The sequence below is a fragment of the Ursus maritimus genome, unplaced genomic scaffold, assembly GCF_017311325.1.
Source record: "Ursus maritimus isolate PB19 unplaced genomic scaffold, ASM1731132v1 scaffold_32, whole genome shotgun sequence".
NCBI lineage: Eukaryota > Metazoa > Chordata > Mammalia > Carnivora > Ursidae > Ursus > Ursus maritimus.
Window position 1 is genome coordinate 27,226,186 of NW_024425786.1, and position 27,352 is coordinate 27,253,537.

The window sequence follows — 27,352 nt, forward strand, 5'->3', positions numbered from 1 at the left end:
ATTTGGGATCATTTTCTAAGGATAATATTTTGCAGGTTTACTGAGGCCCAGAATGATTAGGTAATTCACTGGATTCATTCTTTTCTGTCTTTTGTGAAATTCATATCCCTTGCCAGAAATCAGTCTTTCTGATATTCTAGGGTATGGTCCTGAAAGCAATATCTTTATCAGTATGATTGTCTTTCAGAATTTTGGCAGCTTTAAATAGTGTGAGAATTACTTTATTTTGTATTTCATCATGCAGAGGATTATGTGAATGTATTTTTTTCCCTTTTTTTAGGGAGGTGGTTGACTCAATGGTTCAGCATTTTAAGGTGACTATATTTGGGGACCGTAGACCAGTTTATGATGGAAAAAGAAGCCTTTACACAGCCAATCCACTACCTGTGGCAACTACTGGGGTAAGATACTTTCCTTTATTGAAAAGCTATTCTTTTGCAATATCTCCCTTTATTTTTGATTTTTATTTATTTACTTTTTTGTTTTTTGAGAGAGAGATTGAGTTGGGGAGAGGGGGCATAGGGAGAAGGAGGGAATCTCAAGCAGGCTCCATGCCTATCATGGAGGCCGACACAGGGCTCAATACCATGACCTTGAAATCATGACTCAAGCTTAAACCAAGAGTCGGACACTCAACCAACTGAGCCACCCAGGCACCCCACAGTATCTCCCTTTAAATGCATTTATTACCATTTTATTGTAGTCCATATATACAAGAGTATTTTTTATATTTTTTAACTTTTTATTTTGAAATAATTTTTTTTCCAGTTTTTTTTTTTAAGATTTTATTTATTTGAGAGAGACAGCAGGGGGTGGGGCAGCGGGAGAGAAAGAGGGGTAAGCAGACTCCCTGCTCAGCAGGGAGCCCAACGTGAGACTCAAACATACTGAAAAGTTGTAAGAGTCAAAGAACTCATGTAGACCTTTTACCCAGATTCACCAGTGTTCCTTAATTTTTACATTTGTCTTATCATTCTTTCTTTCTCTCTTTTGTTGTCATTATAGATATTTATATAGAGTGAGCTACACATACATACTTATTTTTTCCTGAACCATTCAAGAGAAGGTTGCATGTATGATGCCCTTTAATATGTATTTCCTAAGACCAAGGATAAAAATCAAAGTACGGTTTTCCGCTCCACTAAATTTTTTATCGATATACTTTTATCTACTCAACAACCCATATTCCAGTTTTGTCATTTGTTCCGCTGATGACTTTTAGCATTTTTCCCCCTCTAGTACAAATTCAGTCCAGGTTCATGATTGTACTTAGATACATGTCTTTTTTTTTTTCTTAAGATTTTTTTATTTATTCGAAAGAGGGAGCAAGCACATGAGCAGAGGCAGGGGCAGAGGGAGAGGGAAAGATTCTCAATCAGATCCCCATTGAGAATGGAGGCTAGTACGGGGCTCAGTCCCACAAACCTGAGATCGTGACCTGAGCCAAAATCAACAGTGAGATGCTTAATCTACTGAGCCACCTAGGTGCCCCAAGATACCACGTCTTTTTAGTGTCCTTTGTTCTGGAAGAGTTTCCCAGCCTTTTTCTTTTCCTCTCATGACATTAACATGGTAGAAGATTACAGGCAAGTTGTTTTGTAGAATGTCCCTCAATCTGGGTTCGTCTGATTTTCTCTTGATTAGATTCTGATTAAGCATTTTTAGCAGAAATAATTACACAAGTGTTCTTTCCTTATCAATGGATCACATCAGGAGACCTTAATATGTATTTGTTCCGTTAATTGTAATGTTAAGTTTGGTCACTTGGTTAAGCTGGTATCTGCCAGGTTTTTCCTGTCAAGTTTTTCTTTTTTCTCTTTACTCTTGTGGAGAGATTTTATTTTAAATTACGGTAAAATACACATAACATAAAATTTACCAACTGAGCCATTTTTAATGTACATTTTAGTGGCATGAAGTACATTTGCAATCATCATCACTATCTATCTCCATAACTCTTTTTATTTTATAAAACTGAAACTGTACCCATGAAACACTAAGTCTCCCCATTCTCCACTCAGCTCCTGGCAGCCACCATTCTACCTTTTGTCTCTGTGACTTTAACTACTCGCAGTACCTCATCTAAGTGGAATCATACAGTATTTGTGTTTTTGTGACTGACTTATTTCACTTAGCCTCATGTCCTCAAAATCCATCCATGTTGTTGCATGTGTCAGAATTTCCTTCCTTGTTAAGGCTGAATAATATTTCTTTGTGTGTATATACCACATTTTGTTTATCCATACATCTGTGATGAACAGCTTTTGGCTATTAAAATAATGCTGCTGTGAACATGGGTGTACAAATATCTATTTCAATTCTTGCTTTCAGTTCTTTTGTGTATAGGTGGTAATTCTATTTTTAACATTTTGAGAAATCACCATACCGTTTTCCACAGTGGCTGTACCATTTTACTTTCACACCAGCAATGCACAAGGGTTCCAAATTCTCCACAGCCTTGCCAACACTTGTTGTTTTCTGGGTTTTTTTTTTTTTTTTATTGTAACCATCCTAATGGGTGTGAGATTATATCTCACTGTGGTTTTTATTTTCATTTCCCTAATGATTAGTGAGTTGAGCATCTTTTCATGAGCTCATTTGTGTATCTTCATCCTTTGCCCATTTTTTAAATTGGGATTAGTTTTTGTTGTTGCTGAGTTTTAGGGATTCTTACCAGATAAATGATTTGCAAATATTTTCTCACATTTTGTAGGTTGCCTTTGCACTTTGTTGATTGTGTCCTCTGGTGCACAGAAGCGTTTTTGGTTTTGTTTTTTGTTGTTGTTTTTTGAGTAGGCTCCGTACCCAGGGCGGGGGGCTTGAACTCATGACCCTGACTGAGATCAAGACCTGAGCTGAGCTTAAGAACCGTTGGATGGTTAACCTACTGAGCCACTTAGGGGCCCCTAAGAAGTTTTTAGTTTTGATATGGGAAATACTTTTTTTTCCTTAAATTTTTAAAATTTGTTTATTTTAGAGAGTGTGTGAACTGGGGGACAGGGGGCAGAGGGAGAGGGAGAATCTCAAGCAGACTCCCTGCTGAGCAGGGCACCCGATGCAGGCTTGATCTGAAGACCCTGAGATCATGATCTGCGCCGAGATCAAGAATTGATCACTTAGCCAACTGAGCCACCCAGGCACCCCGATATGGAGGGTACAAGGAATCCTATTTCTCATTAGATTTTTAAGTAATTGATGATTCTTGCTTGGAAGAATTATTACTATGTAGTAATGGTGATTTTCTAATTCTGTCATTCCTTCTACATTTATTAGTTGGTATTGCCTGTAACAGAGAGCATTTTCTTTTCCCTAATTTATTTATCCTTACTTATTTCACTGCCCCAGTTGTCCCAGATTTGGCCATTGGGAGCCCCTTTAAGCTGGTTCCTGTTTCCTTTTTACATTATACACTTTTTTTGAGTATTTCCTTACTTTCTGGCACAAGATGATCCAGGCTCATCTTAAGTTTTCCCTGCTGCAGCCATGCAACTGGCTCTTTCTCAAAGGAACAGTGGTTTCTTTCAGTAAAGGGATGCAACTTAGAAACCAAAATCTGGGTATGTATTCATGCTGCTGGGGTATTGGTGTTTCTGAAATGGACACAGATAGGAAATAAAAATATATAAATAAGTGAATAAAAGAGACAATATATAATAAATATTACATGTCATATGATGAACCTACCATACGTATCCTGCAGAAGTACTACTTATTGTATAATGTACAATATATATGTATCGGAAATCATGAGTTCAAACTGATTCTTTAAGTTTTAGTTTATCCCCCCAGGATTCTTCCTTTACTCCCCACATTGCATATTTGTATTTTCCTTCTTTTTTGAACCTCAGAACATTACTGCTTTTATTCATTTGTTCAGTCCTGTCGTACATTTATAAAATTGTTTCTGGATTACTACACCATGCCACCCGCCTGTCCTCCAAACCCCTAACTGAGAATATATTCAGTATACCGTGTTCAGGAGTTCCTTGCATTAATGTTTTCTCTTTTCCCTTCTTTCAGTGTGGTTAAGTTATTTATTTGAAATACATTTGGTTTCATTTGATTTTGTTTATATTTTAACTTTTTCACTTTATCCTTCTTGGTTTTATTTTTTTAACTGATAAAACTTTATTAAAAAAAAAAAAGTTTTATTTAACATGGTTCCAGAAATCAAAACTATACTGAAAAATATACTCAGAATTGTTGTTCCTCCTTTATTTCTTCTAGTCTGTTTCTTCCCATCCTTTGAGAGTAACCAGTTTCTTTGTTTCTGGTTCATACTTCTTTTGTTTCTTTTGCAGAAATAAGATATATGTATATTTTCTCATTTTTCTCCTTTTTCACATAAAGGATGGCATACTATTTGTAATCTTGTGTACTTTGCTTTTTTTTTTTTTTTTTGCTTAACAGTATAACTTGGAGGTTATTGATTTAGCCTTGACTTTTTTTTAGTATTTGCTCTGTTTTTTCTTAAATATCTTTATAACTTAAAAATAATTGTACTTATCTTTTTCAACTTATCGATTGATTATTTCCTCATCAACAGGTAGATTTAGATGTTACTTTACCTGGGGAAGGTGGAAAAGATCGACCTTTCAAGGTGTCAATTAAATTTGTCTCCCGGGTGAGTTGGCACCTGCTACACGAAGTACTAACAGGACGGACCTTGCCTGAGCCACTGGAATTGGACAAGCCAATCAGCACTAATCCCGTCCACGCCGTTGATGTGGTGCTACGACATCTGCCCTCCATGAAGTGGGTGCTTCTGGCTTTGTTTTCTTTTTACATTTTCAGTGTGAAGGCTTTCTTCCCAAGAGTGAGCTGTGCAGATCTCCTTGGATTAACCTTCACATGTTAATGTTTTGATTATTTCATTTAAAGAATAGCATGCATACAAGTTCATTGACAGAAGAAGTAAGTTACAGAACTGTTTTTGAAAGTGAATGCACATCATTAATGTAGCTATTCTAGCGGACACCTTTTAGAAAAATGTCAAACCTTTATCTTAGAAGCTGTAAATCCTGAGTAACTGACATGTTTAGTTAAGTCCCCTTGTTCTAAAGGTAATTTCATTGTTTATACAATAGTATCAATTTGTGTTAAAATTGCTACTCCCTTAATCACACTACCACCTCTCAAGTGTATGTTTGTATTGGTGTGCCTATATATGTAGGATCAATGTGTCTTTTTAAAGAAAAATATGTTTTGGAAACACATTTATAGAAATAGCCTTTCGATCAGTATTTATTTACTTTTCAGCATTTCCTAAGGTTGGAACTGGTTTTTCTTTTCATCTGTTTCTAAGAAAGTATTTTAAATAAAATTTATTCTTACCCAAACTAACATTCATTTTAGGAAGAGATAATTTCAGTAAAGGATGCCGATGGTTTTTGTTTTATTTTTGTCTTTCATTTAGAATGGCTGCTTTTTGCTTTCACAAATTAGAAAATATTTAGTTTCATATATTCCTAATGATAAGCATCATTAGGATAAATTAAGTTTATGTGCCCTAGACTCACCTATTCTGCAAATTTAAATACCTATATGGGAAAGAAAGGACTGAACATGACATTTTAATTTTTGTAGATATACGCCTGTGGGGCGTTCCTTTTTCTCAGCTCCAGAAGGATATGACCACCCCCTGGGAGGGGGCAGGGAAGTATGGTTTGGATTCCATCAATCTGTTCGACCTGCCATGTGGAAAATGATGCTTAATATTGATGGTAAGGGAACTAAAACCATATTCTGTATTGGACAGTTGATTCCTGTGTTGCGCGCATGCGTCTGTGCATGTGTGTGTATGTGTGCAGTTTATATATAATTATATGTACTGGTGTCTTGGAAGTAATATTTGGACACATATAGGACAGAGTTGAGAAACCTTTATATTTTTACTACATTTCATTTAGAAAGCCTTTACACAGAAGTTGTCCTGGAATGCTACTGAGCATGAAGTAAGCACATTAAAGCCTTGACATGATTATCTGAACAATCTCATATTTTGCCCTTTTAACTCTTGAGTCAGTATTTCATTATGAAGTACATGTTTTAAAGGAAAAGTAGTCTGTCATGGTGACCCCAGGTGTTATACCAACTGCTGATGCTTATGGTGGTGCTAATTGCGTTCTCGTTTTTAGCTCATGAATATTTTTGAGTATATATAAAAGTAGGGAAAATAGTATGATAAACTGCCACCTATTTGCAAACTGTCAAGAATTTTCCACCTTTCCTTAAACTTTCTACATTTACTCCTCTAAATCAAATTCCAGATAGCAAGTTATTTTGCCTCTACTACTTCAGTATGTACCTCTAAAAAAAAAAAAATGGGTGTTTTCTTACACAGTCATAATGCCATTATCATATGTAAGAAAATTTTAAAAATCATATAGCCTCTAATTCCTTGTCTGTAGTCAGATTTCCTTGATTGACTCAAATATATCATTTTATAGTTAGTTGGTTCTAATCAGGATCCAAACAAGATCCACATATCATGTTTAGCTCATATGCCTTTTTTAATGTAGTAGTCCCATTTCCTTCCTCTTGTTTTGTTTCTTCTTTTTTTTTTAATGCCATTGACTTGCTGGAGAAACTCTGTCACTTGACCTGAAGAATATCCAAAAGTCCACATTTGTCTTTTGTTCTTGTGGTGTCATTACCTCGTTCCTCTGTCCCCTGTATTTCCTGAAAATGAAAGTTGGCCCTGGAAGTTTGATTCAGTTCTGGTTCAGAATACTTCATACATGCTTCATATGGTATCATATTAGGAGGCACACAGTATCTAGTGGTTCCAATTTTAGTGCTACTAAGATTGATCTGTAGGTTCAGAGATCAGTAGGCCTGATCTCTCCATTGTAAATCTCCCAGTCAGCCTTTCAATTACTAATACTCAATTCAGTAATCATTGTTACCCAGATCATTTATTTCAGTAGCAATTACCGAGTGGTATTTTTTCTAATTCTGTATTTATTAGTCTTTGATAGCTTTTTTGCTTTCTGGCACGGGAGGACATTTCAGGCTTATCTTATATTTCCTACCCTAAACCTGGAATCAGCCATTCCTTCAAGGATCCCTAGATCTTTCCAGATCACTACATGGTTTCTGCATTATTTTCAGTTGCTTCTACCATTGTGGAGATATGTCATTGAGGAGCTATATCTCAGAAGTCCTCTTTCGATGTACACAAGGGCTGTTTTGTTTGCCGTTTCAGAACATTGTTTCCTATATATGTAGATGTATCTTTAGGATAGATTTCAGGAGGGAAGATTAATGGGTCAAGGGCAAATGTCTTCGTAATTTTGATCATTATTGGCAGATTGCCCTCTGTAGAGGTTCTAAATATTGTGCATCAGTGAATGAGACTACCTGTTTTGTTGCTACTAGAAATGTCAAACTCTAGATTCTATTAATTGGATTTGCAAGAAATCATTTCCTCATGTACTTTCATTTTGCATTTGGCCATCTTTTCACATGTGTAAGGGTCACCTTGTTTATTTTTTTATTAGCTGTTTGTTTATGTCTTTTGTCCTTCCTTTCTGTTGGATTTTCGGTTTTCTCGTTTACTGAGAGCTTTCTAAATTAAGGGGATTAGCCCCTTGTGTTATGAATTGCATTTATCCCTGATCGTTTGTCTTTTAACCTTTGGTACGGTCTTGTTTTTGTATTTTGCTGTGTAGAAATTTGTGTCTTTGTTGGTGGGGGGATGGTAAATACATATACACAAACACTTTAATGAGTACTCAATCGTTTCTTTTTTATGACTTGTAGTATCTTATAGGGCTCGTCTCAAATTTCTCTTCAGGCTTTTCTAGGCTATTCTTATTTATTTTACCATGTAAGCTGTAGAAACACCAGTGGGTGTGGGAGGATGAGCTATTATTTTTATTGAAATCTCACTACATTTATAAATTGTTAGGACAAATTGGCATCTTTAAGATACTGAGTCTTTCTGTCCAAGAAAACACTGTACCTTTTTATTGGTGCAAGATTACTTTTGTTTCCTTCAGCGGTGTTTTAAAGTTTTCCTCACGTAAAAGTTGCACATATCTTGCACATATACCCCCTCCCCGCCTTTTTTCTTTCTTTCTTTCTTTTTTTTTTTTTTTGCTATTAAATGGATTTATAGACTAACTGGTTATTGTTTACATACATGAAGGCCTTTGACTTCTGTATACCTTTTTCTCTCTGCCTTATTGAATTCCATTTTTGTTTATAGTAGTTATTCAAGTGATTTTCTTGGCATTTCTAGGTTATAATCGTTTCATCTGCAGATAGTGATAGGTTTACCTCTTCCTTTGGATTTTTATACTTCTGATTTTTTTTCTTACCAGATTGTATTGACTAATTAGACAGTGTTAACCGGAGTGATTAGTGGGCATCCTCTTTTTATTCCTTACCATAGAAAGGAATGCTTCCAATGTTTCTACATTAAGTATGATATATACATAATATGTATGTATATGTATAAGAGCATCTGTTGATTGCTATTTTATTAAGTACTTCTAATCAAGAATGGATGTTGAATTTTGTCAGATTTCTTACAGGATCAGTGGAGCTAATGATACGATATTTCTTTTTAACAAACATTGAACTAGACTTGTGTTTCTGGATTTTTTTAATGTGATACTGTATTCTGTTTGCTAATATTTTACTTTTTTAATCAAAATGCAAAAGCAAGTTTGATCTGTAATCTTTTTTTGTGTAATCTTTTTCAAGTTTTGGTATTAATCTTTTATCATAAAAAATCAGAAGTTTTCATTTTCTAAAATGTACAAGGTTTTAAATAGTATTAAAATTGTCAGCTCTTAAAATTTGGTAGAATTCTATAAAATTTTGTGGCGTGGTATGTTTTGTTTTGCTCGATGGGTAGTAGCTCTTTGAAAACTTCCATTTATTTTGTGAAAATCAGCTTGTTTAGGCTTAGTTTGGGGTTCAGTTATGGTAGGTTATATCTTCTTAGAAAATTATTTTATCTGTATTTGATTTTTATAGAGAGTTTTACATAGTTTCTTATTTTTTGAAATTATGTTTACTTCTCTGGTCCCCCCCCCCATTTCTTATTTTGTATATTTGTGTTTTGTCCATTTTACTCTTGATTAGGAGAGATAGAGTAGTGTAAATAACTGGTTTCAACACCCCCTCCCCCAGCCACCTGGCAAAAGAGCTTTGGAAACTTTTTTTTTTTTTTTAAGCTCTCTGGCTTTCTGTTTTCTAAATTCTTAATTTCTGCTTTTGGCTTTATAAGTGTTTTCCTCTACTTTTTTTCTACTTTGTTACTTTAGTTGTTTTTCTGACTTTTTGAGCTGTATTAGTAACTCATTTACTTTCATTTTTTCTTACTGATGAAATTATTTAAAGCAATGAATTTTCTTCTGATCACTATTTTAGCTACATGCCAAAGCTTCTAATGTGTAGAAGTTTTATTATTGTTTAGAAACACCACAAATTTTATTTGTATTTTCCTTCTTATCCAAATGTTGATTGAGAGACTTTTTAAATTTTCAGATTGAAGATTTTTTTACTTTCTGATTTTGTTGAAAATTTCTAGTTTTGTGGATTGTTAATCAGAGAATGTGACTTGTATTTCTCCTTTTAGAATCTGTTGAGGTATATTTTGTAGTCTAGGGGTGCCTGGATGGCTCATTGGATTAAGTGTCCAACTCTTGGTTTCAGCTCAGGTCATGATCTCAGGGTCATGAGATTGAGCCCTGCATCAGGCTCCGTAACTCAGTGCAGAGTTGGCTTGAGATTCTTTCCCTCTGCCCCCCACCTTTGTTTCTCTCTCTGCTCACAGGTACCTGAGCCCCCCCCCCCCTAAAAGGAAGGAACGAAAGATTTGTTGATGTACGTTCTGTAGTCTAATACATAGTCAATTTTTGTGAAAGTTCAATAGTATTTGAAAATACGTATATTCAATTATTAGGGTAGAGTTAAATGAATATCCATCAGTGCTTACCGTTTTAGATCATTTCTGAGTTATTTTTGTTTACTTGTTCTCTCAGACTGGGAGAAGAATTTTTAAATTTCTATTATCGTGTTTCTCTCTCCTAATATCTCCTGTGTGATTTCTGCTTTCTGAATGTTGCTGCTATCTTAAGTGCATATATGTACCTGTTTCTTCCTTGTGAATTGTACCCTTTACAATGATAAAGTGACTTTCTTCTTAAACTTTGGACTAAAAGTCTGCATAATCTAATGAAAGGATTACAATCCATGTGTTTGTGAACCTTATCCTATCTGTTAATTTTTCCTTTCCTTTACCTTTTTAAATGCTTTCAGAATCACAGATATATCTTGGTGACAGCATAGAATGGTTTTGCTTTTTGTGATTCAGTCTAGAGCTTTTTTTCTGTTAACGGATGAGTTAAGCTGGATAGATAGGAAGGACATACATGCTTGGTCTTAGTTGTGTCACATTATTTTATATTATATTTTCTGATTATATATGTTCTTGAAACTACTAGTGGTCTGCTTGTGTGCTTTTTAAATAATGGTTTTGATATTAAGGGTTTTTTTTCCCCACCAGTGGTAAACCTTTATACTTACACCTTCATATAATACTCATGTTTCTTTTTTTTTTTTTACTTTTTTTTTTTTTTGGAAGTGTGGTTGACACACGGTGTTACATTAGTATCAGGTATACAACATAGTGATTGGGCAAGTTTGTATATTATGCTATGCCACTTTCTTTTAAAGCGGTGTCTTTTTTCCTTAATAAGTAACAATTATTTTAGCTTTATTATCTTCCTTTCCTTCTTCCCTCCCTCTCCTTTACTAACTAGCTTTAGCAAATATACCATTATATTATTGTTCTTTATAATTTTGCTCAAACTTTTACTGTTTGACTTTCAACGTTGACTCCTATCTATTACTGTAAGGTACAATCAATAAGTTCATTCTACTTTTTATGTTTTCCACTGTCATTGATTTATTTGTATATATTATTATTCCTGCATTGTTAGAGCATGTAACAGTTGCATTCTAGTCTGTCACTCGTATATGCATTTGCTTTCATCTCAAATCTACAATTAAGTGTATTTATGCTATCAGTCCTTGGGCTGATTTTTCCTGTCATCTCTTGGTTGCAGTTTGTCCTCAGTTTTTTCTTTTGTGTGTGTGTGTGTGTATGTGTGTGTTGTTTTAGTTTATTTATTATTATTTTTATAATTTTTTAATTTAAATTCAATTAGCCAACATACAGTACGTCATTAGTTTTTGATGTAGTGTCCAATGATTCATTAGTTGCGTTTAACACCAGTCCTCATCAGATCACATGCCCTCCTTAATGCCCATCACCTAGTTACCTCCTCCCCCTACCCTCTCCCTTCCACAACCCTCAGTTTGTTTCTAGGAGTCAAGAGTCTCTGGTGGTTTGTCTCCCTCTCTGATTTCTTCCCATTCAGTTTTCCCTCCCTTCCCCTATGGTCCTCTGCTCTATTCCTTACATTCCACATATGAGTGAAACCATATGACAGTTGTCTTTCTCTGAGTGACCTATTTCACTTAGCATAATCCCCTCCAGTTCCATCCATATCGATGCAAATGGTAGGTATTCATCCTTTCTGGTGGCTGAGTAATATTCCATTGTATATATGAACCACATCTTCTTTATTCATTCATCTGTTGAAGGACATCTCAGCTCCTTCCACAGTTTGGCTGTTGTGTGACATTGCTGCTATGAACATTGGGGTGCGTGTGCCCCTTCTTTTCATTACATCTGTATCTTTAGGGTAAATACCCAGTAGTGCAGTTGCTGGGTTGTAGGGTAGCTCTGTTTTTCAACTTCATGAGGCACCTCCATCCTGCTTTCCAGACTGGCTGTACCAGCTTGCATTCCCACCAGCAGTATAAGAGGGTTCCCCTTTCTCCATATCCTCACTAACATTTGTTGTTCCCTGTCTTGTTAACTCAGTTGTTTCTTCAAGAAGAGAAGGGCTCATGAATAAGAGCTAAGTGTTAAATACTGAAAACCATTTACTGATAGCCTTACTCCTGAAGGATTGTTTGTCTAAGACATAAAATTATTGACTTAACACTTTCTTGAATATCTTCTAAGTATTTGTCTCCTGTCTTGATGTTCAGCAGAGAAGTATCATATCACCTTGATTTTCTTTCCCTTAGAGGGAACCTGCTTTTTTTGTCTGGTTGCTAAAATTATTTTTGCTCTTATTTTCACTGGATTTTCTTGTCGGTGTTGATCATTTTAGGTCAGTTTTCAAAGGTTCCCTTTGAAAATATAGGTTCAAGTCTTTTTTTTTAATTGTTTAATTTTCTTTTAAAACATTACTATTCTGTTTGCTCCTTATTGTGCCTTTTGTAGTGTAATTTTTACCATGTGCTTACATTTTTCAACTTTTAAAAATCTTTTTCTTTCTTTTTTTTTTTTTTTTTAAAGATTTTATTTATTTATTTGACAGAGAGAGACAGCCAGCGAGAGAGGGAACACAAGCAGGGGGAGTGGGAGAGGAAGAAGCAGGCTCATAGCGGAAGAGCCTGATGTGGGACTCGATCCCATAACGCCGGGATCACGCCCTGAGCCGAAGGCAGACGCCTAACCGCTGTGCCACCCAGGCGCCCCTAAAAATCTTTTTCTTCCATTTCTTTCATGAATCTGATCTGTAGGACTTTTGTTTTTACTTCCTCTGTTGACTGGCTGTCTCTTCCCTAAGTTCTTGAATTTCTGCTCTGAGATTTTTTTTCTTTCTTTCTTTCTTTTTTTTTTTAATGTTTATTTATTTATTTAAGTAATTTCTACACCCAGCATAGGGCTCAAACTCACAACCCCAATATCAAGAATCCCATGTTCTTCTGACTGAGCCAGACAACCACCCTTCTGAGATTTTCCTGATAGCTGTATTAAGAATTTTTGAATTCATGGGACACCAGAGTGGCTCACTTGGTTAAGTGACCAACTCTTGGTTTCAGCTCAGGTCATGAACTCAGGGTCCTGTGTCAGGCTCCCCGCTCTGTGGGGTGTCTGCCTTGGGATTCTCTCTCCCTCTCTTTCTGTGCCCTGTCCGCCCCCCACTGTTTGCACGTTTGCTCACATGTGCACTCTAGCTCTCAAAATAAATAAATCTTTAAAAAAAACAAAAGAATTTTTGAATTCATGTTAAAAAGTAGTGTTATGGTTTTCATCTACTTTGTGATAATTTTTTCTTTGAGTTTTCTTTGTCAAGGATGTACTGTTTTACTTTTTTTTATTTTTTTTATGGTGTCTTTATGCGGATACTTACCACTTTTTTGTTACTCATATTTGAATGAGATGAGCTTTCCCAAACCACCTATTGGAAGATTCTGGAGCGGGGAGAGGAGGAACAGGACATTAGGAGCAAGGTGGTTTCCCAGGTTCCTCTGCTCAAGGCCTCTGTCCTCTGTTGTTCTGATGGATTCTTTCTTCAAAATATAGCTACATTTCCTTTGCCTCTTAGTAATTTACATATATATGAGGTGTGAACTACCAGCCATCAGGTCCTTACTAGTTTCTGCTACCAAGGGATACAACTCCTGCCTTTTAAACTGCCTGTTCCAAATGTTAACAGAATTTGTGAAGGGTATACAGGAGTTCTTTGTGGTGTTCTGTGAATTTTTCTGTAAGTTTGAAATTATGGATGAAAAGTGCATGCCTCACTTTTAAAGGAGTACTAGTGTCTGAGATCTGTCACTTCTAGACCATCCTCCACTCATTCTCATGGCACTTTTACACCTCCTTGTTCTACTTTCTTGAGATTCCCCCAGGCCAGTCTCAGTTCTAAACATTTCAGTTCCCACTTAGGATAGGACCCTCTCTTTCTGGGAGTGAAAATTTTCTATTCCCCAACTAGGCTCTTTTCATACTACTTGTCTTCTCCCTTGCATAGGTTCTACCAGTCCCAAGTACTTTGGGCCATGTTCACTTATAATTTGGTATTTCAGTTTTTTACTGTCTCCTGGGTTCACCAAATATGTAGAGGGGTTTTCTTTTCTTTTTAAAAACATTCTCTTTGTTGTTCTATATTGGGTTCTAGGAGGAAAATGGGAAAATTTGGAAGTAAATTTCTATTTTCTTACTGGAACTTAAAGTCTAACTTTTGATATTATTAAACAATTTCTAAATAACCCACTGGTCATATAAATCGCAAAATTTTAAGTATTTTGAACTTAACGATAATGAAAATAATACATATCAGAACTGGTATGGTTAGGTAAAACAATGCTTAGAGAGAATTTAAAACTTTAAATGCCTATTAGAAAAGAAAAAAAGCATCAATGACCTAAGTATTCATCTCAACAAGTTATAAAAATAAAAAATAAATGAAATGCAAAGCAAATAGAAGGAAATAAGAGTTAAAAACAGAAATTAATGAAATAGAAAGCAAATTTATTCTGTAGGTAGGAAGACGTGAAAAGTTTTTAAGAAGGATAGTGACATGATCATATTTGTTTTCCAGAAAGAGACCTCTGGCAGCAGTGTGGAGAATAGATAGAGGAGAAAAAACTAATCTCAGAAGCCAGTTAGGAGGCTTTTTCAATCACTAGTTCAGGTAAGAGATGGTGATGGTCTAATGTGGGATGGAGAGAAAGGAACCATATTGTAAGGAATAAATTGAAAAAGTAGGTTTGAGAACCATGTCCAGAAAAAAACTTTGGGTATAGTTACTGGCACATGGAACTGAGTGGAAATGAATAGACCAGAAGGTTTACTAGGTTTTTGAATTGTTTTTGGAAATAAACTTACAAACCTGGTATATTTGTCAGGTTCAACCAGAGGAGCAGAACAGTAGGAAATTAGAGAGAGATTTGGCTTACACAGTTGTAGAGACTAGCAAGGCAAGTCTGAAATCCGTAAAACAGGGTGTCAGGAAGGGCAGACTGGGACTCATGGGCATGGGCTGAAGCTGCTGTTCATAGGTGGAAGTTCTCTGCCTCTCGTGGGGAAGCACCAGCCCTGCTGTAAGGCCTTTCAACTGACTGAACGAGGCTCACCCACATTATCAAGGATAATCTCCTGTAGTCAACTGATTATGGATTTTAATTACATCTATAAAGTGCTTTCACAGTAATACCTATATTAGTGTTTGAATAGCTGACAATTAGTAGCCCAGCCACGTTGATGTATTAAAAAAAACAAAAATATACCTGGCCTGCAAAGTTATTTAATCTTTGAAACAATCTTCATGTTCCCAATCCTGATGATCAGTGACTGTGCTGTATTATAAACTAGCTTCCAAGAAGGACATACTCACCAACATACAATCAGAATAGTGACTCATTCATACCACGTGTGAATGGTAATGCTATCAATTGAATTAGGAGAGAGATCTGCTGTTACTTGTTAGTTGATAGTACATACCATATATAAATAGATCAAATGTTAATATGTCCAAAGCTTGAAGATCCTCTGGAACATATGGATAGACACTGTAATATGTAGTTGGAATTGCAGATATGAAAATCTGTAGTGGTGGGAGCTAAAAGTAAAAGTCTGGGAACTTTGTAGTATATAAATTCACATTTGAAACTGTAGATATGGGAAAACTTCTTTAGGAATAGTATTTAAAACAGGAATGAGGAGGATAAAGCCATGAGGAATACTGGCATTTAAGAAAGGAAGAAGGACCAGTGAGCAATTAATGATTATCACAGGCGGTATGAGAGCCAAAAAAATGGTGTCAGGGAAGCCAAAGGTGGAAACATATTCAAGGAGTAGATGATTTCACAGTTAAGCAGTGGGAACTTTTCCAATAAAGTCAAGAATAAAGCAAGGATATCAGGACTATGATATTTTAGTTATTTTGTGTTTGCTAACTTCTGTTCTTCTTACAGGTTTCAGTCTACATGTTACTTCCTTGAGAAGCAGTATTTGACACCTTTCTCCCCCCCAAATCCAGCCATCCCCCAAGTCTGAGTTAGGTATTTCTTTTATGTATTCCCATAGCACAGTGTACTCCCCCTGTAATATAGCATGTGTCACTCGGAATTATAAGTGTTTATTGTTCTTTGTCTCCTATTAGATGAAAGCTCCACAAAGCTAGGGACCGTCCATCTTAATCACCATTGTACATACCCTCCATGCTTAGCGCAATTCTTAGTCATATTAAGCAAAGAATTAATAGATAAAACCAAAAGCATAGAGGAGGAGCATCCAGGTTATCCTGGAAAGTTAGAAAAATATTTGGAGGAGTAAGTGATACAATGAGATCAAGAGTTTGGATTGAGAGGCGCCTGGGTAGCACAGTGGTTAAGCGTCTGCCTTCAGATCAGGGCGTAATCCCAGCGTTCTGGGATTGAGCCCCACATCAGGCTCCTCCACTAAGAGCCTGCTTCTTCCTCTCCCACTCCCCCTGCTTGTGTTCCCTCTCTTGCTGGCTATCTTTCTCCGTCAAATAAATAAATAAAATCTTAAAAAGGAAAAAAAAGAGTTTGGATTGAAAAGGAGGTACACAAGAATAAGAGATTTTTGAGAGGTCTCTAAAATAAAAAACTTGATTGAAAAATGAAAGAGAGGGGAGCCTGGGTGGCTCAGTCGTTAAGCGTCTGCCTTCAGCTCAGGGCGTGATCCCAGGGTTCTGGGATCAAGCCCCACATCGGGCTCCCTGCTCTGCTGGGAGCCTGCTTCTTCCTCTCCCAACTCCCCAGCTTGTGTTCCCTCTCTCGCTGGCTGTGTGTCTCTGTCAAATAAATAAATAAAATCTTTAAAAAAAGAAAAAAAAGAGAAAATCTAAATGAATGAAATTGAGAAGACTCCGTTTGATGTCAGTTTCCCCAAAATTAATCTGTAAATGCAATTTTAAATAAAATCCCAGTAGGGTATATCATGAAACTTGATCAGTAAACATTAAGGTTTATATGCAAAAATAAATGACCAAGAAAAGCCAATATAATTTTAAAGAAGAATAAAGAAGAAGGAATTGCCCTCTTTACTTTAAAACTGTAACAATTATTATTCCACACTGCTTTAAGTGCAGGGACAAACAGATCAGTGAAGCAGAATACAGAGCCTAGAAATAAGCCACATGTGTATGTGGCAACTTTGTAAAATGTCAGGCAGCCTTTCATATCATTGAAGAAAGAGAATATTTAATAAATGGTGTTTATACAGTTAACTACGTGAAAAAAATAAGTTAGATTCATCCCACATCGCATCCAAAATCTATTTCTAGGTGTATTTTCATCCTAAATGCATAATGCAAAACTCTGAAATTCTTTTAGAAAAAAATAAGAGAATATCTCTGATCTTGGACAAAATATAAAATGTATAAATCATAAAAGATAATACTGATAAACTTGGCTACATCAAAATTTAAAACTTGTTATAAAGATAATCATAAAGTTAAAATTCTAGGAGAATATTTGCAGTACATATAACCAAGAGCTTTACAAAATATACGGACAAATCAATGGAAAACAGGTAGTTCAGAAAAGAGGAAACCCAAATGACCAATAAACACATGAAAATCAGATTCTCAAATTCATTAGTAATCAGGAAAAATCAAATAAAAAAGGTTCCATTTCACACCCATCAGATTTATAAAAATTAAAGTCTTTTTTTTTTTTAATATTTATTAATTTGAGAAAGAGAGCACGAGTAGGAAGGAGGGGGAGAAACAAGACTCCCCACTGAGCAGGGAGCCCAATGGAGGGCTCGATCCTAGGACCTTGGGATCATTATCTGAGCCAAAGGCCAATGCTTAACCGACTGAACCACCCAGGTGGCCCAAATTAAAGTCTTATATCAAATGTTGCTGAGGATACAAAGTTAAAGGGACTCACACACTGTTGGTAGGAGTATCATTTGGTACAGCTCCTTTGGAGAGCAGTTTTCAATATCTAGAAAAGATGAAGTAAAGATGAAATTGCACATATCTTAAAACCCATAATAATATACCACGGAGATAATCTTGCATATGTGCTTGAACATTATTTGTTAATAGCGGAAAATTGAAGCAGCGTAATTCTTTATCAGTGTTTCCTTGGGAAGCATTCTGAATGAGTACATAAATTGTTCATAATATTATGACAATTAAATGAGTGAACCAGATCTACATGTATCAACATAGATTATCATCAAAAATAATGTTGAGGGGATAGCAGATATTAAAAGGGTAGGTAATTATGTAAATTTAAAACAAAAATTTACACTGAGTGCATGCAAATGCAGTAAAATCAAAACATGGATGGGACAAATGCACACCAATTTCAGGATATTGGTTCCCTTTAGGAAGAAAGAAGAGGAATGGAATAGCTTGGTTGACATAGAATAGATAGACCTAAAGGGCTGTATGTTTCAAGAAAAATGTGAGAGTATGTTTATTTTTTGTGAACAAAATATGTAGATAACTTATGGTGCCATTGTGAAGCAAAGAAGTCGTAAGATGGACAGCATTTTCAAAAAAACATCTATGGTATGTTAATGAGATGAAAATACAGCCTCAAAGTTTAAATGGGTTTGCTTTTTTTTTTTTTTTGTTTTAAGATTTTGTTATATATTAGAGCAGATCAAGAGAGAGAGCACAAGCAGGGGGTAGGGAGGAGGAGCAGACTCCCAACCCAGCAGGGACCCCGACGTGGGGCTCAATCCCAGCACCCTGGGATTATGACCTGAGTCAGAGAAGGCAGACACTTAACCGACTGAGCCACCCAAGCATCCCACGTTTACTTTTTTAATTGCCAGTAGAATGTAGTGCTGCTGTGAAAGATGACTGAAAATAATTGCACTGACCATCTAACTTGCTTATGTTTCCTCTTTTTGTTTCTGTGTGATTTGATTTTGCATCCCTTGTGCTTGGTATTTTGCACTGAACAAAACAGCCCTTGTTGAATTTGAAATCTACTGGAAAAGACTAGTATTGAGCAATATAAGTATTATGAGGGAGAAGTGCTGAGTACAATGGGAGCGTATAACAGGGATCCATTCTAGTCTCAGGGTTTGAGGAACATTTCTCTGAGGAAGTGACAGATTCCTTCTACGTGAAATTGGTAGTAGAAATAAGAATGGAAGAGTGAAGAGTACTCTAAGAGAGAGCAATTTAATTCTGATTATGTGACTTAATCTTGTCTTCAAAATGATTGTTTTTGTGGTATTTAATATTCTCTCAACTATGTAATTAGACTTACTATAATTTTACCAATCTAAGACTCAAAAATGTCTTCACATTTCATCATCTCTGAAATTGGGAGATGTCTTACAGTTGATGGTTTGTCAGTTTAATTGGCAAGTTTCTTTTTTAGGATACATAAAATATTGATCTACCTTACCATCACTGCTGTCTTAGATTCAGTGATATGTGGAATATATTTTTAATTTAGCCTGCATTTAAGCCAAACCCATTTGCAGCTTGCATTTTATTATTGTAATTCCTACATTTTTAAAACCATCACAGTGAATGTGTATTTATTAATTGTATTTCCCTTAAGATACTTTTATTTACCACTCATTATATACCAGATAGAATGCTAAGCATTTTATATTAATTATCTCATATAAACTCTGCCACAGTTGTATGAGTTAAGTTTAGAGAGAAAAAAATCTCCATAAACTTTCTCTAAATCGACTTTCTCTTTCTAAAGGTCACATAGTTGTTATTTAATATTTATGTTAAATAATCTGTATGTTTGTGAAAAGTTCAGAAATAACAGAAGTAAAAGCAATGAATTACCAAAGTAATGATTAATAAAAGTTTATTGTACACACATCAAAAACAGTTTGCAAACTGGAAGCATTCAAGCCAAAACATGGAGTGAGACTCAGGAACATATTGTTATAAAGCAGTTTATATAGAGAGAAAGCAGTAATTGTTTATTCTTCAGTGATTGGTTATAAAATTAGAATTTTCTTAAATGATAGGGCGTCGATCAGTGGTTATCTCATATCAACCTTAGGAAACAATTTAAGTTTTTTGTGTTTTATTGTTTGTTTGTTTGTTTACAATTTAAGTTTTGCTTATGATTTTCAGAGGCATGAGCAAGAAATGACCCAGGTCAAGTTAGTCTTGCAAGATAATGCTATATTAAGCTTTGTTTGTCTGACTAAACTGGTTTTGTCAGCTCAGGGAATTTTCAAGGCTGGTGTCCATTTGCTTTTGATTTTAACAATGTAGTATAACCTATTAAACCTGTATTTGAATAAAACCATTGCTTATATTTAAGGCTCAAGGTCACATAGTTTACTTTTAAATGGTAGAGGTCAACTTCTGACTCCAAAGTTACGTCTTTAATATTCACAGCTCTATACTGTATCCCTTAAGAAGTTTCCTAGCAGACAGATCTCAAACCCAGGACATCTGAATTGAGAAATGTTATGTTATTTTTATTTACTTACTGTGCTTTTTAGTAAGAGTAGTCTTCTGTAAAACATTCACTGTCTATTTTGCTCCTAGAAGAAAATGGAATATATAAATTGTTGTGGAATTCAGTAATTATAATTTATTCTGCTAAGAGTCAAAAGTTCACCCTGAATATGCTTCCTTTGCAAGGAAAACAGATTTCTAGTAAGTAATTTATTAATCACAGTATTAGTGTTGCTTGCTTCATATATTTGTCTTGAGTTTGGGTTTAAGATCTCTAAGACTAAGAAATAATTTATAATACTCAAATTAGTCCTCTTAGCAGTAGATCAAAGCAGAACATTTCTTGAGGGTGTAATGAGAGTCTGATTTCAGGCAGCAGTACAGAACTTTATCAACATATGGTCTAGCCAGGGAAAGTAAATATATCTGTGTCAGGCTTACCCAGACTATCCTCATATTACAAAAGCAGAATAATGGCAGCAGAAATCTCAGGGACAGTCTTCATCCAGTCTGTTTCTTGATTCACACCGTTTCAGCTCATTGAGTATGCCCTTCATATTCGGTACACAGCTGTTCTCTTACAATCTCACATCACTATCCCTCTGGAGAATTTTGTCTTTTTCCTTTATTGATCTTCCGTTTCCTATATCCTTTTTCTTCTCCACCCTCCTTCCTTTTTTTATTCAGAAGTTTCGTGAGGAAAGGGTACACAAGAGGCAAATATTGTGACACCTTACACACTGGAAAACAAACATAAATGATAGTTTAGCTGGGTTTCTATGTCTTTTCTTCAAAAATTTGAAAGCAGTGCTCCATTTTTAAAATTGCTCTGGTGAGATTTTTTTTTGTACATACCATAAAATTTACCCATTTTAGGTGTGTATCCATTGTCTTTTTGTTTCATTTATTTTGCTTTACCTTCTGGAAAATTTCCTCAACTTCATCTTTTAACCCTTTATTCACTTTTTCATTTCTGGTGTTGTTCTTCTTTTCTAGTAGTTCTTTTTTATTTCCCCAATGTTGTACTGTACTCTCCTTGTTTCACAATTGCGGTATCCCCGCTTAGCTCACTGAGAATAATTTATTTTGGAGGTTTCTTTTTTTCTGCACATGTTTATGCTTCACCCAGACTCCTTTTGTTTTGATCTCTATCTTCCATGTTGGAGGCTTTTCCTCAGATATACACGATCCTTGATTATCTAGTCATGATTCATTGGGAGTCTAGGACACTGACTAGGTGCTCTGGATGCATCAGTGGGGCCTATTGACGAGCTTCATCATAGGATGGTTTCACTGGGCTGTTAGGGGACCTCCATTTGTATCCTCAAGTCTCTTTGCTTGGCTGATGAAGTTACTCAAAGATGAGTCTTCTGAGCTTCTGCCTCATGGGTAACAGTCTCATTGTCTACATTCTGGAAGCCAAGTTGGACATTCTGGTTGGTAGAATGTCTGCATTCAGCATTTAATGTTTATAGTCATTTAATCCCTTGTTTTTGGTTCCCGCAACTATTCCTGACATGCTCCTTCCAAAGAGCCTTTCTTTTTTTTTTTCTTAGAGAATAAACCTCCAGATTTATGCAGGGATGACAAAGGGGCAGTTGTTCAGCAATGTGGAGCTAGACAAGGGATCTAGGACTCTACCTGCTTCTCAGACAGCTTTCCTTTATTTGTCTGCACCTCCCACATTCTGTCACCAGTTCAGAGGTACTTAGTGCTGCCACTTCTCATGTCCTCTAAAGATTTATAGTGTAAGTAGAGTTGGTTCTTACCTTTCCCAACATAGCTGTCTTGGGATTTCATTTTCTTGGATCTACCACGTCAGTTACAGCCCATCCACTGGCTTTTCATCTTCTAAAACGTTGGCGGGTTTACTGTTTTCTCTTCTCCACTCCTTCTAAGATTATCTTTATTTTAAAATTCCTCACCATAGTTATAGTAGAGTTTGGGGATTGGGCAAGGAATTAAATGGGCTGCTTGTTGTTAATCTGCTATCTTAACCCAGAATCTGTTCTTAAAGGGCAGAGGCTTTGTCCGGGTCATCTCTAAATTTCAACCCATAAGGACATCCACGATACAGTAGGTACTTAAAAAATGTTCGCATGGGTGATTGTCTCGTTTAACATCTATAAAACTCAGTTGATAACAAGTTTGTGATGAAGCCTAGTTTCTTGCCATATGGACCTCTCTATAGGTTTGGTTAAGTGTTCTCACAATATTGTGGGTGTCTTTCTCTGGAGCAAGTAATCTATGATACAGCAAGGTAGAATCTATAATGACTTTAAGGCCTAGCATTGAAAGTTACATTCTGCCATTTTCATAATATCCTGTTAGTTACACAGATAGTTATATTCAGTGTAGGAAAAACTTACACAAAGGTGTGAATCCTACAAGGCAAGACTTACTAGGGACATCTTGGAGGCTGGGTATCACACAAAGTTTCTATCTTAAGCTAAAGAACAAATCAGGGGCACCTGGGTGGCTCAGTTGGTTAAGCGGCTGCCTTCAGCTCAGGTCATGATCCTGGGGTCCTGAGATCGAGCCTGGCATTGCGCTCCCTGCTCAGCAGAGAGCCTGCTTCTCTCTCTCCCTCTCCTGCTCCCCCTGCTTGTACTCATGCACTTTCTCTTTCTGTCAAATAAATAAAATCTTTAAATATATATATATTCAAATTAAGTATAAGGTAAGAAATAATAAAGATCAAAGCAAAAATTAATTAAATAGAAACAGTGCAGAAAATGCATGAAGCCTGAAATTGGTTCTTTTGATAAAATTAATAAAATCTTAGCAAGACTAATCAAGAAAAATAGAAAAAACAGATTACTAGTATGAGGAATGAAAGAGAGGGTATCACTAAAGATCCTTCAGAATTGAAAGATTAATAGGGAAATGTTATGAACTTTATACCAATTAATTTGATAACTTAAACAGAATTTTACAGATATTGATTTAGAAGAGTAATTGGAATAGCTCTGTACCTATTAAGTTCATAATCCTTTGAAAACTCCAGTGATTTAACTAGTGAATTTTATCTAACATTTAAGGAAAAATAGCACCAATCTTTCACAAATTCAGAAAACAGAGGAAGAAAGACTTTCTGCCTCATTTTATGAGGCTAGTAGTATACCTGTGATACTGACACGACAAAAACAATATAATCCTCTCAATAGGCAGAAAAATCATTTGACACATTTTAACATTCTCATGATAAAAAATTACAGTAAACTAGCAATAAAAGGAAACTTCTTCAACTTAATAAAAGCATCTAGAAAAATGTAGTGCATTGTCATAAAAGGTAAAAAGATTGAATGCTTTCGCTCTTAAGATGAAGAACAAGGCAAGGATACTTGCTGTTCACTACTTGATTCAACATTGTGCTAGAGGTCCAAACTAATGCAGTGAGGCAAGAAAAATAAAGACATAGTGTTGTAAAGGAAGAAATAACACTATCCCTATTTGCAGGAGACATACTTCTCTACTTAAAAAATCCTAAAGAATCTACCCCCAAAAAAACTCTACTAGAATTAATAGATGAATTTAGCAAGGAGACAGGATGTTAATAGCATGTACAAAAATTAATACAAGCAGTATAACAAGAAATAATACCAGCCATTCAACAATTAGAAAAATAAAAATACCATTTATAATAATACCAAAAAATGTAATATTTAGGAATAGATCTAAAGAAAGATGTGCAGGGGGCGGTAATCAGAAGGGGGAATGAAACATGAGAGACTATGGACTATGAGAAACAAACTGAGGACTTCAGAGGGGAGGGGGGTGGGGGAATGGGATAGACCGGAGATGGGTAGTAAGGAGGGCACGTATTGCATGGTGCACTGGGTGTTATACACAACTAATCAATCATCGAGCCTTACATCGGAAACCGGGGATGTACTGTATGGTGACTAACATAATATAATAAAAAATCATTAAAAAAAAAAAAGAAAGATGTGCAAGCCTTCTATACTGAAAACTACAAAGCATTCCTGAGAAAGACAAGGAAGATACAAATAGAGAAAGATAGCCATGTTCTTGGACCAGAACACTCAAATTGTTAAGATGCCCATTCTTCCCATGGGGCTTCTGGGTGGGTCAGTCAGTTGAGCGTCCAACTCTTGGTTTCCACTGGGGTCATGATCTCTGGGTCCTGGGATCAAGCCCCATCTCGGACTTTGCACTCCTCAGGGAGTCTGCTTGAGGATTCCTCTCCCTCTCCCTTTCCCTCCCCTGCTCACACACGAGTTCTCCCTCTCTCTGTCTCCTTAGAATAGATGAATAAATATTTTTTTTTTAAAAGATGTCCATTCTCCCCAAATTGATCTGTAGACTCAACACAGTCCCAGTGGAAATTTCATCAGATTTTTTAAAATACGAGTTGACAGTCGGAGTCTTCATAAGATTTATGTGAAAATACAAAGAACCTAGAATAGCCAGAAACATTTTGAAAAAGCACAAAGTGGGAAGATTTATGCTACCTGTTTTTAAAGATATGCTATAAAGCTATAATAATCAAAACTGTGATGTTGGGGTGAAGGTAGACATGTAAATTGAGTTATAGAATAACTACAGATACTTGATCTTTTTTTTCCTGAGATACTTGATCTTAGACCATCACAGGCAGAGAAGCAATTAGAATAGATTCAGAAGTAGGCCCACTCATGTGGTTGATACTTGGCAGAGGGGACAATATAATTCAGTGAGGAAAGGATAGTCTTAATAAATGATGCAAGAGCAACTGGATTTGTGTATAAAAAATAAACATAACCCCTACTTCACACCATATTCAAGAATTAATTCTACAGGCACCTGGGTGGCTCAAATGGTTAGGGGTCTGCCCTCGGCTCAGCTCATGATCCCAGTGTCCTGGGATCGAGCCCCACATTGGGCTCCTGCCTCAGCGGGGAGTCTTCTTCTCCCTTTCCCTCTGTCTCTGTACCTCTGTCTTAAATAAATAAAATCCTTTAAAAAATTGTTTAGAAAAAAGAATTAATTCTAGGTATATCACAGGCCAAAACCTAAAGCTAAAACTGGGTAATTTCTAAGAAAACAGGAAAAATATTCATGTCCTTGGAGTGAAAGATTTCTTGTTATACCGGAAACCTGAATGAAAACCCCCTCTTCAGAACACTTAAGCAACTACTGGGAGAAAACATTAGCAAAGCATATATCTAAACAAAAGATTTGTGTCCAGAATATATGAAAAACTCATACCAGACAATTTTAAAAAGTGGTCAAAGGCAGGCACTTCACAAAAGATGTATGCGAATGGCAAATAAGCACTTGAGAAGACGCTAAACATCGTTGCTCCTCTGAGAAATGCAGATAACCACAGTAAGATACCACTTCACACCCACTACGTGGGCTCAATTAAAAAGACTGGCCATACCAATGTTGGCAGAGATGTGGAGCAACTGGAAATGGTAGGAGTGTAAATTGTACAACCACGTGGGAAAATATTTCAGCACAGTCTTTTAAAGTTAAATATGCTCTTGCCTTATGACCCACCAGTTTATTCCTAGGCCTTTCCCCAAGACAAATGAAAAAAGTCACACAAAGGTTTGTTGTGTGTATGTTTGCTTGTTCATAATAACTAGAAACTGGAAACAACCCAAATATCTAAAAACGGGAGAATGGAGAAACCAATTGTGATCTGTTCATACAATGAAATACTACTACCCAGCCATTAGAACTAACTACTGGGGCACCTGGACGGCTCAGTCAGTTAAGCATCTGACTCTTGATTTCAGCTCAGGTCTTGATCTCAGGGCTGTGAGTTCAAACCCTGCATTGGGCTCCACCCTGGGCATGAAGCCTACTTTTTTAAAAAGAAAGAACTACTAATTTTTATACAACAGTATGAATCTCAACTAATCAACTAATCTTAACTAATTAAAATGGCAAAAGAAGCCAAACTCAGAATGTTATATACAGTAAAATTCCATTTATGTAAAATTTTGGATCCAGTTAATCTATTATAAAAGGAATCTGATGTGTGTTTGCCTAGGGCAGATGTGGAAGAAACGGATTACATATAGGCAGGAAAGTACTTTCCAGGGTGATGGAAAGGTTCGTTCTTGATGGGAGCAGTAATAGCATAGAGCTATACATTGGTCACAATCATTGAACTTTAAACTTAAAGGGCATTTTATTGTACGTAAGGCTGAAAATCCTTTTTTAAAAGTAAGGTATCCCTATGTAACCTACTAGAAAGGCTAAAATTCACATCTGTCAGTACCAACGGTTAGAATTTAGCACAAAAATGACATACACTGCTTATGAGAGGGTCAGTTGTTAAAACCACTTTGGAACAATTTGGCATTATCTAGAAAAATTAGAGGTACATATCCTTCACGACTCAGCAATTTTAATTTTAGATGAAACCTTTTCTACTAGAGAAATTTATATGTGTATGTACATCAAAGAAGACCAACTATAGGAATGTTCATAACATTCTAGTAACCAGAGGAAAGTACCAAACAAATGTCCATACATTAGAGTATACTTTACACCATAGTTTACTACTATATATATTTTTGGGTGGGAGAGGGAGAGAATCTTAAGCAGGCTCCATGCGCAGCACAGAGCCTGAGCCTGGGGCTCGGTCTCACAATCCTGAGATCATGACCTGAGCCGAAATCCAGAGTTGGACGCTCAGCCGACTGAGCCACCCAGTCACCCAATAAACTTTATTTCTTTACCAGAGCGTTACAGAAGTGAAAATGAAGAAACTGTTTACATTTAATATAGATGAGCTAGAGACAATCCTTAGTAACAGTCTCAAAAAGATTACATCCTTTGTATTTCTAGTTACATAAAGTTCAAGAACTAGGAAAACTAAACTATTTAGGGATCTGTACTTAAGTTGTAAATTTAAAGAAAAGGAAGTGATTACCATGTAAGCCAGGACTTTGGTTACCTTTGAAGGAGAGGGGAAGTTAGGATTGGGAAGGGGCTGGGGAAGAGGTTTCTAAGATAGGGGCAGTATTTAGTTGTTGATCCAGTGTTGGTTTTGTAGATATTTACTGTATAATAATTTAAGTGACACATTTATGTTTTATATACTTTACGAAATATGTGATATTTTACAT

At 36.0% G+C, this 27,352-nt stretch overlaps 1 protein-coding gene across 4 annotated transcripts in view; it reads left to right on the forward strand.

The window, feature by feature from the left end:
- Positions 1 to 27,352, forward strand: part of LOC103666389 (argonaute RISC catalytic component 3) — a 114,462-nt gene that overhangs the window by 40,325 nt on the left and 46,785 nt on the right. For 3 of the 4 annotated variants that reach the window (XM_008694400.2, XM_040619254.1, XM_040619253.1), the window contains 3 exons: positions 281 to 401; positions 4,547 to 4,755; positions 5,587 to 5,723. In XM_008694400.2, the coding sequence (XP_008692622.1) occupies positions 281 to 401; positions 4,547 to 4,755; positions 5,587 to 5,723 (467 nt within the window). Of the gene's footprint in view, positions 1 to 280; positions 402 to 4,546; positions 4,756 to 5,586; positions 5,724 to 14,456; positions 14,520 to 27,352 lie in introns of those variants that run through there. The other variant, XM_040619255.1, reaches the window with a different exon arrangement.